General features: G+C 28.0%; 1 protein-coding gene and 1 long non-coding RNA gene across 9 annotated transcripts in view; one reads left to right on the plus strand and one right to left on the minus strand.

Moving 5' to 3' along the window:
* Positions 1 to 15,286, minus strand: part of LOC105663968 (cyclic nucleotide-gated channel alpha-3-like) — a 1,281,713-nt gene that overhangs the window by 13,975 nt on the left and 1,252,452 nt on the right. For all 5 annotated transcript variants that reach the window (XM_076536535.1, XM_076536536.1, XM_076536533.1 and 2 more), the window contains one exon: positions 2,719 to 2,886. In XM_076536535.1, coding sequence (XP_076392650.1) covers positions 2,719 to 2,886 — 168 coding nt within the window. The remainder of the gene's footprint in view (positions 1 to 2,718; positions 2,887 to 15,286) is intronic.
* On the plus strand, positions 4,301 to 14,788 carry LOC143265286 (uncharacterized). Of its 4 annotated transcripts, none has more exons than XR_013039696.1 (6): positions 5,206 to 5,660; positions 5,735 to 5,941; positions 12,449 to 12,529; positions 12,619 to 12,688; positions 12,747 to 12,963; positions 13,645 to 14,788. It is a non-coding gene; the product is annotated as an uncharacterized LOC143265286 (long non-coding RNA). The 4 variants fall into 4 exon arrangements; XR_013039697.1 differs by having other exon boundaries at positions 5,211 to 5,660; positions 12,747 to 12,911; XR_013039698.1 differs by lacking the exon at positions 12,747 to 12,963 and having other exon boundaries at positions 5,368 to 5,660.

The following is a 15,286-nucleotide window of genomic DNA, read 5'->3' on the forward strand; positions in this document are numbered from 1 at the left end:
AAACCAATCAGAGAAAGTGTTAACGTCTCCAGCGAAGTAAAATACATATATACAATATTTAATGGATATTTTTTACTTTTCTACATATACACATACATAGATATTTAAGAAGGCTGAAGAATCTGTCGAAGGGAGGAGCCAATGTGAATACAAGAAAACATAGACAAACGAATGAACAAACGGACGCAGGAAAGGTTGAAAAAAAGATTGAAGAAAGGAATGGTCGCAAAAGAGAACGGGATTATGGGATTGAACTTAATCGAGAAGAGAGAAAAGAATTACAGGATGCGTTCAATTGCTTAGAAGAATATAATCATCGTTTTTCCCGTTCGACACAATTAATTTTAGAAGGATTAAAATGATCAATTTTAAGTAAGACAATTCTTAATTTCCGTAATTAGGTATTAATGAAAGTATGAATATTGTTATATTCTGTTATGTATGAACATAACAGAAAATGGTTTATATTATTAAGTTACAAATATCGCTGAAAAAATATTTGTTTCTATTTTATTTGTAATCTTGAACTCGGCCTTGTAAATTTAGATCATTAAACTTTTAAATCATTTAATATCGGTTGTAGTTAATTGTGCCACATGTTTAGTTTATAATTAAGAATTTTACTCCAATAAGTTATTAAAACTAAATATGCCCTGAATTTCGTCGTGTTTGATCTCATTTTAATTAGGAATATGTTACGATTATAATGAGGAAAGGTGTATGAAAAATGGATTAAAAATAAAATAATAGTGACGTATTAGAATTGTAAACAATTGTTTAACGTTTGATCTTTGCCAATTGCCTCATTCGAAGTGTCTCTTTCTTTTTCACTCGCTGTCCTCCTCTACGTTTGAAACTTATTATTGTTAATTAAGCGGAACCTGAAAACATCACTTGACTCCATTGCCTGCTGTAAGGAATTTTATTCTTAGTTCCGTTACTGCTATTGGGTTAGGCAGCACAGGGACAAAATGTTATGGCGAATATTATCTGGGTGTTATGGAACGTTTGTGGAAGAGGATCGTTCGTGGGAGGCCCGAATATCGAGCGCCGGGAATTTGGTTTCTGTTGCATGATACAGTATTACCTCGAAACAAGCAACACGCTTCGGACCGGCCAGTTGCTTATTTCGAGGGTGGTATGCTATTCGGCTTGCCTTTGTTCCCGAGCGCGCCGACGGTAGCGGTAAACTATAAAGTAATCGGTCGAGCAGCGATGTTATTTTTTAGACGAGGACGGAACATAACATGCTTTCCCTTTTTAATACTAGTAAAAATTCGTGAATGGAACATGTATATAATACATATTGCCTCGAAACAGGCAACAGTTTCGAGCCTCGAAATTAGCAACTGGCCGATCCCGAGCGAGTTGCTTGTTACGAATCAATGTAGAATCAAATGAATGGATCACGCTCTAACGTGTCTTGTCACACTTCATCTTATTTTTTTACAATTATGTGAATATCAGTATACAGCTACATATGTATGTGTTGTGTTATTATTGTGTATTGTATATGTATAATTCATATAGTATTATTATATTGTATATTCTATATACTACATTACACTTAAATGATGTTTCATTTGATTGTTAAATAGCTTTATTCAAATTATTAACTAGGCATTAAAATTAAAAAAAAAAACCAGCACTATAATTTCAGAAAATATATTTTTCGTAATACTCCAAAATCGCTATGTGTTAGAGTGAGAAAACAATACATTTATTAAACTTAAATAATTTTTCCTCCAATTTTTTTTTATTTGTGTTATATAAATTAATTGAAATTATAGGTAAAAATATACCTGAAATTATTGATCATTGTCAACCATTAGATTTAAAAAAAAAAAAACATTGATATAATATAATTTCGGAGAATATACTTTTCATAATACGACAGAATCGCTATGCATCAGAGTGAGAAAACAATACATATGTTCTGTCCTCTTTCCGCTATACTGTTCAGTCAACCGTGAAAATTTATGACTTCTTCGGTTTCACGGACCTCTCACTCCTTCTCGGATCTCTCACTCGGCGGCGGACTTCAATCAAAGAAGTGGAGATAAAAATTTGCTAATTTCGAGGCTCGAAACTGTTGCTTGTTTCGAGGCAATACTGTAATACGCCGAACTGTCGCTGTTCGTGGATTTTTGGCGAAAAAACAAGTCTGTGTGCACCAACATCCTCTATATTCGACTTGTCTTCATGCCTTTACTTCCTTTTTTCAAAACTGAAATTAACTATAAAAGGAACGTTTTATGACACTGTTACACAAGTCTAAGCAGCTGTGACAAGGGTAATTGAACCAATTCCGCAAAACGACATAAAAAATCTATATTAACATTGCTTGAGCGTGCCCAACGGTGTATTGTTGCGGTAGGGATGTATTTCGAATAAAAAAAATTAATATTGGCAAAATAACTAATTCTTTTCTTTTTATTTAAAAAGTTCCGTTATTTTTCCGACATACTGTGTATGTGAAAATAACTCCCACAGTTGAGAGTGAAAAATATATATTTAGTTGTATATCTCGAAAACTATTAGAGCTAGAAGAATGATGCAAATCATAAAGTTATGTATTTGAAATGACTGGGACACCTTGTATTTTACATACAAGAAACATGGCATGTTAGCAGTACATGATAGCCGTACAAATTTTCATAATTTAGTTACGATATTTTGAAGCTATTCGAAAATTAAACAATATTTATAAATTATTACCTTTTTCGAGAGGAGCCCTTTTGTACTTCTCCAGTCTTTTCACCGCGATGGCTTCCAGTCGAATTCTAGCAGCAGGATATTCCTTCAACACATCCCACATATCCTTCTTACTGAGGACGAATAGATCCGAGTAACCCACTGAGCGTACGCTGGCTGTTCGTCGGTTACCTGTAGCGATGTAGCCATTTATTGGTTATCAAGATATATCAAGCTTTCATTTGTATCCGATCGTTTCTTGATCTTACAGACTCATATCGTGTGGGTATAAATCTTATAATAAGATGTATCTTTGTTTTTGCAATCAAATATAATTTTTATTTCTTTACCGTAAAGTTCATGCTTGATAAATTAGCATATTGATTAACAGCTACGTGAAATGTTTATTGTGTGAGTGTGTTTAAATAGAGTGGAATATATCTACTTCAATAGGAATTCCAAAAAAAATAATACACTTGTAGAAAACAAATTTTACAATCAAAATTTGATAAAATACTTGCATTGCAGTTTACATAATCATATATGCATATTTCAGATTTTTTAAAAATAGGTTATAACGTAAATCTATTTAAAATCATACAGGATATTAAATTGTCAATCAATAGCAAAATATGAAATCTTTGTTCGTGAAACACAGGAGGGATATTATACACCCTGTATCATAATATGTGAGACTCACTTTAAAAGTGGAAAGGAGATGAAAGCAACGAAATGGTTCATATAAACGTGTGTTATACTTGATTTTGTTTCAGAATTATAGATATACATTTTTATGTTTTAATAATATGCATTTTATACTACTTATCTGTATAAAATGCACTGGAAATAGCTTCGCTTGATTTGCATCTATAAACAATTTTATACCTTATGAATCTTCTTAACCTCATTGATTTCGTACATCTTATCGGTTGAGTTTACTCAATTCAGTTTTTTTACTAGAAACGCTAAATAATTCTGTAATTTATTCTGTGAGATATTGAGTGCTTTTAACGAGCGAACAAACGATCAATTTGTGCATCTTCTATCACAACTTTTTCATTTTATTTGAGTATCCTGTCCATTTCTGAAGTACGTCCCACATTTTTATGATACACTGTATATGAATACAGTCACTTCAGTATTTATGTGGACCTTGAAATTTTTAAAAAATTTTTATTCTTCTTGCCTACAATTTAATATTAAAAAAATATTTACAATTCTTTGAAAATATTTTTCAAAAGCAAGGTGAAACAAAACAAGTTTTGCACATTACCTAGAAAATTAAAAACTGTATTTGTGATCAAATAGTAAATTTCAGATTGTTGAAATGGAAAAAAACATTTCTTGTACATATTTGTTATAAAAGTTGTATGTTTTTCTATTATATCTAAATAAATATCTGAAGCATGTACAAATATATAAATTAAGCTGCAATTTGCAACTAATAGCACCAGAAAGTTATTCAGAAAAATTACTCGAAACAAGATATAAAAAAAACCTTGGAAAAATTAAAAAATCATTTTTTACTATCAGTCTTAAACATACCGGTATTAATTTATAATATTATGAATGTTTAGATGTATCTATATAATTATAAAAATGGAAAGATACTTATTTTGCATTAATTTCCCAGATTGCTTATTATGTAGATAGTTATAAGGTAGATTTTTTTTAGCTGAGAAGGGACATAATTTTGCAGAGGATAAGACGATGTTACAGACATATTCATAATAGGAAAAATATTAAGTTTTTGTACAGTAAGATTATTTTTTTCCTGTTTACATCATTGCTACAATGTCAATTTAAATGCCTACGTGACTGTATATATACAATATTATAATATTTTGTTGTATTGAAAAAGTTAAATAACAGACTTTATTAACACAGAAACAAGGATTATTAATATAAATAGAAAAAATGTTTAATTTATACATTTAATAGGCGTGAAGACTGAGTACTTTTTATTCAGACTAAAGTATAAAGAATAAATCACAAACAACTGTTCAAAAATTCTCAACGAAGATGTTATTTATAATTTCATTTAGTTGACTAAAAGCCCTCGTCAAAGCGGCTATTTGTTATTGTTACAAGTATGATTTTGTACTTGTTAGTTATTTATAAGATTTTTGTATTTTTATGTTTGCAATACGTGTTAGTACAGAAGCAGAGTTGTAAACGGAGACAAAGACTAACTATACCTGCTTTGCGTTAGACTACAATAACACATGTAATTAAACGTCGATTAAATATGTAATGCCTTGTGATTAAGAATAAACGATAAATGTTAATAACAATGTTATATTTATTCTAACAGTTATATGGGATGAATATATGTATATAGAATAAAATCTTAAGAATTTTAAGCATCATTTTAAGAATTGTAAAAGTGTATCTATTGTTTTATGCGATGTTTATGTCAGCTTTATTATGTACAGCTTTGTTTTTGAGAAAAATTGATTTAAAAATTTGTCGAAAAATTTGTACGCGTGCACTTTCGGCAGATTTCGCTGTAAACTACTGCTGTATGTAGGAGTGTAGAATGTATATGTATAAAATGGCAACCACTGCGAAACTGCGTGTATGAATGTTAACTTACTGAAAGGAACAGTGTGAAATAGGTTGTGTAAATAAAATATGAAATACGTCATGAACGAGCTGAAAAGATTAGATTAGGTCATGGACACTGAATCCTCCTGTGATTCAGCTCCATGAGTAATTCGGCAAACCCTAGACTCCGGAGTCATCCCTATGACTAAGAATGGCCCTTGGACCTGGTATAAGGAAGGAGCCTTCTCTCCTATTGTATATAAGGCCCTGCATCTTTGCGCGGGCAGAACTTAACGTCTAAAAATAGATTAATCGATATATCAACAGCGTAACAATCCGGCAACGATGCCTTCGGGTCGATGCCTTCGGGTCGATGGCTCTCTCTGCCAAAAGTTGGTGGGTAACAGGAGTAGGAGTAGGTGGGTAATAGAGTTTAGGTATATTTCTAGATCTAATCGATAGACGCAACGTGAGTTGTCTACTTTATTTCCAGTTTTTTCCGCTCATAGACATTGTCTCTTCAATCGATTTGGAGGTAAACAAAAACGGGATCCTAGCCATAATAATAAAAGTTTCCAAGCTTACGGCGTTTGCTACTTTCCATAACCTCCTTCGGCGTGACACTAGCGATGGGGAAAAGTAATGGCAGGGATTGATCAGTATAAACACGGAATTTGAACAAATATAATATGACAAAACGGTAAAATACGAATTGTTTGATTTTACGATTTACGATTTATGATTTATAGTTGAATACGTTAATCATTATTTGTTCTTGTTGTGTTCTCTGTTGTATTCTCTTAATAACGGAAGGATAGCTTATAAAATTCTATTCCTACAACTATATAAGGTCATTTTATCTTTTTTTAATAGCATGTTCGGTTTCTTAATCAACATCAATTTCGATTATTCAATGATTAAATCAACTGAAGATAGAAAAAGATATAAATGAAATAATTTTAGCAACATTTTTTTTCACTGATTGTGAGAAGTTTTAACTTACCTTTTAAAATTTAAGATAATTCCTTAAAATTTTATTTAATATACATATCAAATATATAAATTTATATGTATAACATCTAATATACATTTATTAAAATGCAAAATATTTAATAGTCTACATATAAATATTCTAAATGATAGAAACATCGAATAGCTTTTATTGAACTAATTGTAAGAATATCGTTACAATAATTTGATGGTTGATATAGATGCTAATAGCATAAAAATATTAATTTAATTTTCTTTTTAATCGAATAACCACAATTTAAAAACAGTAACTGCTAAAAAAAATAATATTACTTATATTTGGCTTGAACTCAACATAAATGAATTTATTTAATAACTATTATTTCAAATAACAAATGGTGTTTTTTCGATATACAGGATTTCTTTTTGATATACTTGATATATAAGATTTCTCTGAAGTCCGACTCTAAAGTTGAATGTTGGAAATACATTTAAATATGAAAAAATGTAGCAACAATTTGATCTTAGATGGTTATTTGAAGGTCACGTGAATGTCATCTTCAGTTTCTCAAATAGAATACCCCATTTTTGATTGCATATTCTTGCAGCTCTTGTCAAGCTGTTTTGAAGACAATACATACGATTGTTTCTTATATAAATCATTCCTAAGATATGAAGCTTCAAACCTGATACATAAATGATGTAAATTTGATCATGTATGATACACTTTGGATAATATGAATGCCAACGATATGTCAAGTTTAAAGCTTCATATCTTGGAAATGACTTGTATACAAAAATAGGTAATATTTTGAAAGCGTTTCGACAAGGGCTACAAAAATATGCAATAAAAAATGAGGTGTTGTATTTAAGAAATTAAAAGTAACGTTTACGTAACTTTCAAACGATCACCCAAGGTCAAATTACCACCATCTTGTCACACTTAATAATCTTACAACTTTTGTCTGAAACATATTTCCATAGTTAAAGCCGTTTCCAAAATATAAAGATGAGGACAGACTTTAGAGGGATCCTGTATTCTACAATAGAAGGCAGGTACGGATATACGAGTACATACATGTATGTGCATGTTAAGCTTTCTACGATTTGCGCCTCTGTTAGTAGTTGGATGAAAATATTTTCTTAAATTTAAGTGAACTTGGTCGGACCTGGATTTTTATCATTTTATACATTTTTTGAAATGTACTATTTTTGCCGTTATGTAATCATATTGTAAACACGAATAGTTATTATTTAAAAAAATTAGTTCTTGAAATGTCCAAATCTGTAATTATAATCAAATCATTGCAATTGTATTATATACTAGATGATACTAAAAATTCAACGTTTAAAATATTGCATTTTGTTCTGTATGCTGAGAAATGGGTCTGCTTAAAATTTTATTATGTTTCATAATACTTTGAAGATTGCTACTCTCTTAGTAATGTTTCGAATGACGAATCCATATGTACTAGTTTCTCGATACATTTAAAAATTGGATTACCATCAAATTAGATACTAGAAACGAAGAACGAAAAGAGTATTTATAATTTATTAGTCAAGCAGTATTCACAAGAGTATCCTCATATGAAGAAATCGACTTCATTATCTTTATAATATTATTTAAAAAATAAATTTGTATAGATATAAAGTGACTATTATTAAACATGTTAGAAAATAAATTTACTTTGTTGTATTTTAATGTTAAATAAACTGGCTTTAAAATTATAAGACGTTTAAAAGAAAATTGTATTCTTTCTTGTGTACAATACACAAAATTGAATAGCTTGTAGCGATATCCAATATTTAATTCAAAAATATTGTTTAAACGTATTTAAATGTGTTATTAATGTAATTAATTTTTAAATATTTACAATATCTCACTTATAAGGGTAAACACGGTGACAGGGTGTATAAATGGAAAAGTATAACAAAATTTATTGTTCAAATAAACATCGATCTATTAAATATTATACCATTTGAAGGAAATTTGCTATCTTCAATACTTTTTTCTTATTTAAAACAGTAAAAATATTATAGATGAACAGAATTTGTGATTTATTCTTTGTAAAGAATATATTTTCAAAGCATGATGCAATCAGTCTTCAAGAAAAGGAATCATTAATTTTACTATAAATAATATTGTGTTGTATAGTAGTTGATGGAGTATTTGCTGAAACGAACAGAATCATAATTTTATATATTGATTTCGTTAGTTAATTAGTGAATATTAACAACTTGTACATTAATTCTATTAGTGATTCACACATTTAGGAAGTTATTTATTTTGAAAATTCTAATATTTAAAACATTAGGTACTCCAGAATGTTTACTCAGTTTTTCTCATTTTCCAAACACGTATATATTTAAAATTCTATTTCGTATCTCAATTTTTAGTAATAATTGTTGCGGTATTCGAGAGTCTTTGCTTAATATGAAATAAACTTGTGAATTTCAATTTATTGAATGTCTATATCCTTCGTGTCAAAAAACTGTATTGCGATCGTTGCAAATTTGATATTTGAAATTTGTAATATTCTTCGCGTACGTGAAACAGAATAGTAAATTATTAGATAAATTAATTCATAATGAAAAATTCATTTTATACTAAAAAGCAACATATAAACCCCACTTTTAGTGATGAAAATACAATTATAATGTCAATATTTTATTTAAGGGTGTTCCATTTAACTCGGTCAACCATTTTTAATTATTTTGTCATTTGCAAAGACACGAAAAAATGTTTCAACAAAATACTAATATATTTCAGGAGGGAATTTACGATATACGGATGAACGTTATATAAAGATAATTCTTTAATATGAGAATAATATGAAGTTTCAATTAGATGAGTCTCGAATAATCGAAACCTCATTATACAAGTCGTTTCATAGAAACCAAACATCTGAACCATTTTCATTGTTATAAAAAATAAGAGAATGAATAAGTAATGGAAAATTAAATGGTTTTATCATTATGAACATTTACTAACGATAAAATAATCATAAAACCATATTATCTTTTATCTGTTATTTTTTTTCACTTTTAGCAGTACTGAAAATATTTTAGATGCTCAATTTAAGTGCAATACTTTGTACAAACTTGTAAAGTAATTCGAAACGAGTTGTGATTTTTGATACAGATATCTTAATTTGAATTCAAAAAGAACGAAGAATGGTATGCTCAAAGCGGTTATTTATTGCAGAGGTACTTATTCTATTATATGCTTTATCGTAAATCTATAAAAGTACAAAAAACAATAACAAAAAGTGAATACCCGACTATCTATTTGAGAAAAGCCAAATTAAAACAAATAACTTCGTTAGGTATAGTAGAGAACTTGGAGCATCTAATGATATCGCATGCTACAATTACAGAACCATCTTAAAATTTTATAGCTCTCTACGATATATTTTACAGTAAATCAAAAAAGAAATATATGGTACCGAAGTAGAAATTGGAAAACAGTATTTTAAACAAAATGAAAATAGTAGATTTCAAACCAATATAAAAAATCGTTTCCACGCAGTTTCAAGACTAAGTAATCAGTATAATTAATTTTTATTCCAAAAAGTCCTATTCAGCAATACATTATATTATTCTGTAAGTTTAATGTACTTTATACATAACTTTATGTTGATTTACGTGTATAAATAAATCTTTTACATTCACTTAAATGTCAACAAATAAAACATTCTCCGTTATTAATTTAAAAATTACAAACTATAATATTTAAAAATTATAAGTTATTTCACATAATAACTGTTATTGTCTCGGTAATAAATATTCATGTTATTACACAAGGTTAGACTAGAAACTAGATTTAATGTCAAATAATAAGTACAATGTGTAGTTTGTATACAAGTATAATAAATAAGTACAAGTTTTCAATTAATTTTCATTTACTTTTTAAACATATAGCTTCAGTATCATATAAAATTATTAAAACACATTAATTTTACAAATGCAATTCCACTAAAAAATGATATTTTTTGTAATATTTACTTTGTAATATTAGGATAATAAATGAAGCGAGCGCATAGTTTTGCGAATATCACACAACTGATTTCGAATAAGTTTTATAAGTAACAATAAAGTAACAGTCTAATTTTTGTCATTCTCTTATTTCTCAATATTTCAAAATACTTGAAAATATTTATAAAGTTTTATGTTTATTCTAAAATACTAAAATTTCAAAATTTATGACAGAGACGCATAATTTTATGAAGCAATGTAATTAAGAAACAAAGTGCAAACAGCATTTCTCTTTCATTTTTTATGTAAATGTTAACTGATAGCATTCTGTTTCTTGAAGTTTTCTTCAAATTTAACAAATTTTAAGATGGTTTTATAATTATGACACACAATGTATTGTAAGTTTATATTTTCCTTCCTAATTAAATTCATACCAAATTTGCTGTATCTCAAAATCATTTAACGTATAAGAAACTAACTACAATAATCAATATATGAGCTTATGGAATAGTATTAAATTCGAATGCAAATTAGTTACATTCGTAAATTGAGTAAGTATAATTACAATGTAAAAAGTTAAAATGATGACATACGTATATCAGAATTAGAGGTATTAGAAAACTACGTTTAGAAATGGTGGTGAGAATAGTGACAAGTATAAGACATGAAAGGTGCAACATTGCGATAGAAAAGTATAAACATAAATCGACATGAAGGAAATATTTGCTGTTTTTATATCTGAATTTATTCAAATTATTTATTAGTTGCGATTGATAAACTCACAATAATGATTATAAAAAAGAAAAATTCTATTTCATTTGTTTATAAATAGTAATATTACATAGGATGTTCGAAAAGTTGTGATACAAATGGCTGAGTCGTTAATCTACAGATAAAAATTAAAAAAGAATGATATTTTTCAATGTGTTTTTTATTGGAGAAAAATTAACTTGAAAATTGTTTTGAAAATTGTAAGAAAATTTGTGTCCGGTAATAAACATAGAAATGAATGCTATAAATTAATTTAAATGTAATTATTAATATTTCTAAAGGAATTATTATTAGTTACTATCCTTTACGATATCATTTTTTATTATAGCCCACAAATCAATATTTTTCACCTATAATGGAAAGTGAATGGTTATGTACTTCGTGCATACAAAATTTATTTATGACACTGTAACAAAGCAATAATTGACGGACTTTTATCACATGTTTTTTAGTCTTACGCATAAATTCAACTCTTAATTTATCGAGAAAAATTTATAAGATTCTCTGTATAATTATATTAAAAGAGATATAAAACAAATTTTGTATTTCTATTCTTTTCTTGAAGTTTTTTACTGTACATAATTTACGATTAGTCGTCATTTTTTAAACGCAGCATTCGTCTATTTGAATTACAGTTTTCATAATTTATATTATCTGTACCATTCTTTTTTTGAAACGCTGTTTATCACAGAAATATGAAACAGTTAGTCCATAACAATAAGTTAAACTTCATAATATTTATCTTTTAAAATAATTATTATTACATTTATTGTTAGGAAGTTGTCGAAGTGTCGAGACGGTCGTCTGAAATTATACACGAATGAAATATACAAAAATTAAATATTAATTTTTAAACAATCACTTTTAATGCTTCATATTTGTAAAAACATGTTTGTAACTGATATGAAATACAATTATAAAATTTATGAAATAAAGAAATCAATTCTTATGTTGGTTCAATTTTTATAAAAATTTATTATGAATAGAAAGTTAGTCGGTAAAGTATAATGTATTATTCCTCAGTCTAGTGAAACGATGATCGACAATAATAAGTGAAGAATATTAGTGATATTGGTGAAATCACTAATGATGAAGTCCTGTTAATTTGATATGTTTCGCTCAAATTTATTCGTGGTCTTAGTTTATTTTCTTAACATGTATACAATAATTGCAAAAGTTTTAGACCTTTTTATCAAATGTCACAGTTTTTGAAACAGTAGAGTAGTGATGTTGGAAGTGATTATAAAGTGACATATTTTATACTAAAATTTAAATTATTTTATAAATTTTTTCATAAAGAATTAATCAGAATTAATCATGCAGACTATCTTGTATATATTTACTATTCAATTACGATGCTTGTTTAAAGTAACGATGTAATAATGAAGTAATTATGTTTAATAACAAGATTCCAAAAAATATACGTAATAAAATAATTGCAAATATTTCCTTCAGTTAAACAGAAATAGATTTAAAAAAATGTAAATTTCAGCATATCATAATAGCCAAATCGGTTGTGAAGGAAATCAGAAGAGAGTTTAAAGAATACTGGAAGAATATATACGGTTTTCAGGTATACAGTTCTAAACTAAGTGTTCTAAAGTCACTACAAAAGCAAGATGACATAAAAATGATTAAATGTATGTATGTTTTTGTTTGTAGGATCGACCAACACAACCTATGATTCATAATTAAAACAGTTTTTTAAGGGAAAACAAACAGATATCATTTCGTAAGTTTTAATTTATCTTTGAATTATCGTATTGACTGTATTTATTATGGTTCAATAGGTAATGTTAGTTTATCGGCTGAAAGATAATAATCGATAGAGGGCAAAGGCTAAAGGGCAATACGTGTCACGGGCCTTGTCACAACGTGTCGACGATCTCGCAGCAACTCCATTTTAATAGTTCATCTTTAACTCAGTTCGGCTATTATTTCCTCGAAGAAGAAAAGTAACGAAAGTTTTATATCTATATTAATATAATGGAAGAAGCATAAGAAAAAGTATGAATACACATTATAGCCATATAATACCGACGATAGCTGAGTTAGTCGGAATACAAAAATATTGGATTGCAAAAGTCTTGAATCCAAAATTTCAACTCAGTTTTAAAATTCATTATTAACTTGTTGCTTTATATGTCGCCATAAATGCAATTGGAAACTGCATGTTTACTTGATAAAGTTTCAAATATTTCCATCATAAAATGTTTAATCATTTTGTTGGAGATGGTCTTTTAAAATTCATTATAAACAATGCTGAATGAATGATGGACGAAGAATTTTACAAATTAATGTAACACTTTGTTACTTACATAAAGCAATCTAAAAACAGTCCAGGTTCTTTATTATAGAACGTCCACATGAAACTAGATAGTAGTGTTATCCTTTTTACATTACTGTTCTCACCGTTTGTAACTTTTAGATACAAACGAAGAAATTCGTTTCTAAATTAAAGATCCTTTCTTCAATTCAAAAAGCTCTATCATCAACAACTATTTCTGTGAACTCTTATTGATCAATGTAATAGATCAACAACTATTAAATTGTTTTCCTGAACAATTGCAGCAGAAACTATTATTACAATATCGATAAATTTATTCTAGAAATGTTCTGTTATATTTACATCTAATTTTGATCTTACTTCCTAAAGTATATCCAAAAATAACTTTTTATTCTCCCTAGAGTCAGTTCATTCATTGTAGAAATCTGAGACGGCAATGAGGGAACGAAGACGGAAGTCTAAAATTCTAGTTGACTTATCCGAAGAAAATGCCTCGGAGAAAGAACAGAACAGTAAAAATTCAAAATGCAGAAAGAAAGTACGAAGGAAAATGAGTCTTTCTGCTTGGTTTGCTCCGAAACATACTGTAATGGCAAAGTTAACGAACCGTGGATTATGTGCAATGGATGAAAAATGTTGTCACATGAAGGCAACACTCTGATAGAAATATCCTTTATGTGTATTTGTCATAGTTGCAATTCTGACAATAATGATCGTTTAACACATGTATGTCAAATGTTTAATAATAATACGTGTTTTCATTTGTATTTTTTAGATGTTTATATTTAGAAATATTTAGATGATTATATTTATGTTTAACATTAGGTTTACGAACTTTTGATAAGCAGTTACTTTTACATTAAAAATAAAAAAAATAAGGGATAAAATATAAATTCATTTATTAATTATTCTGTAACTCATAAAGTTAACATATATTTCGATAAAATCATCTCAATAATATCTGTAATTTAAAATAAGGAATGTAAGATACACGTCATTCTGATGCGTTCTGTAAACCTAGTGTTATATAAATAGAACAGCTGGGTTACATTTCACCGTGTAGTTACTTTTATCCATGGCTGAAGAACTTTTTAACAAAGGTTCGAATTAATTTAAAATGAAATTAGATGTTTAAGTTTCAAAATTTTTTAGACTCAACGAGTTGAACAGATATGTACGTAATAAGCCAAACAAATTATTTCTTGATCAAGGAAAAGAGTCTCTAGAAAAAGTTATAAAAACTATTTCCTTCAGTTTATCACAGTTTCACCCCTATAATATATCTATTGTACTTGTTTATTTTATGTATATAATATAGAAGAATTTATAGCAATGAAAAGATCAATTCATTTCATTGTACTAGTGAAACTCAAATCAGTAATACCAAAATGAATGTAAAATTTAAATGTTCATTATTTAAATGTAGGGAAATACGCTAGAAAACTTACAATTAGTGATGTAACAGAAGAAATTGTTAATATCTAAGATTAATGTCCAATTTGAATGACTTATATGTGTATGTAATATAACTAGTTAATTCTACAATTAAGAAATTATTATTTTATTAATAATTAGTCATTTAAACGGTTAAAAGGCAAATTCGTTTTTTAATGTAAACTCTGATTAAAGTTGTTAAGTATAAAATGTTCATAGGATTTTATTTTTATGTCACATAATGGACAACGACTATAGATATAATCTATAGTCAATGCAATGGAGGAACTTACTTTAATTTGTTGCCAACCATAGCACCACCAACACATACGCCGTTTGTTACACTGTCCAACAAATTTAAACTTTTTTTATGTTTTGCAATACCCATTGGGTGATCCTTATAGAGTTTCTCGTCCTGAACAAGAATCCGAAAACCGAATTGCTCTATCACCCTCAGTTTTTGAAAAACACGAGCTTTTGTAAAAACACGTGTTTTTGGTAGAAAATGTGATATTGCGAGGAAACTAAAAAAGCTAGGACATTCAAATTAATTTTAAAAGATAGAGGAGAGTGTCCCGAATAAATTGGCGTATATAGTTGTTATATTGC

The sequence above is a fragment of the Megachile rotundata genome, chromosome 10 (assembly GCF_050947335.1).
Source record: "Megachile rotundata isolate GNS110a chromosome 10, iyMegRotu1, whole genome shotgun sequence".
In the NCBI taxonomy this organism is placed as follows: domain Eukaryota; kingdom Metazoa; phylum Arthropoda; class Insecta; order Hymenoptera; family Megachilidae; genus Megachile; species Megachile rotundata.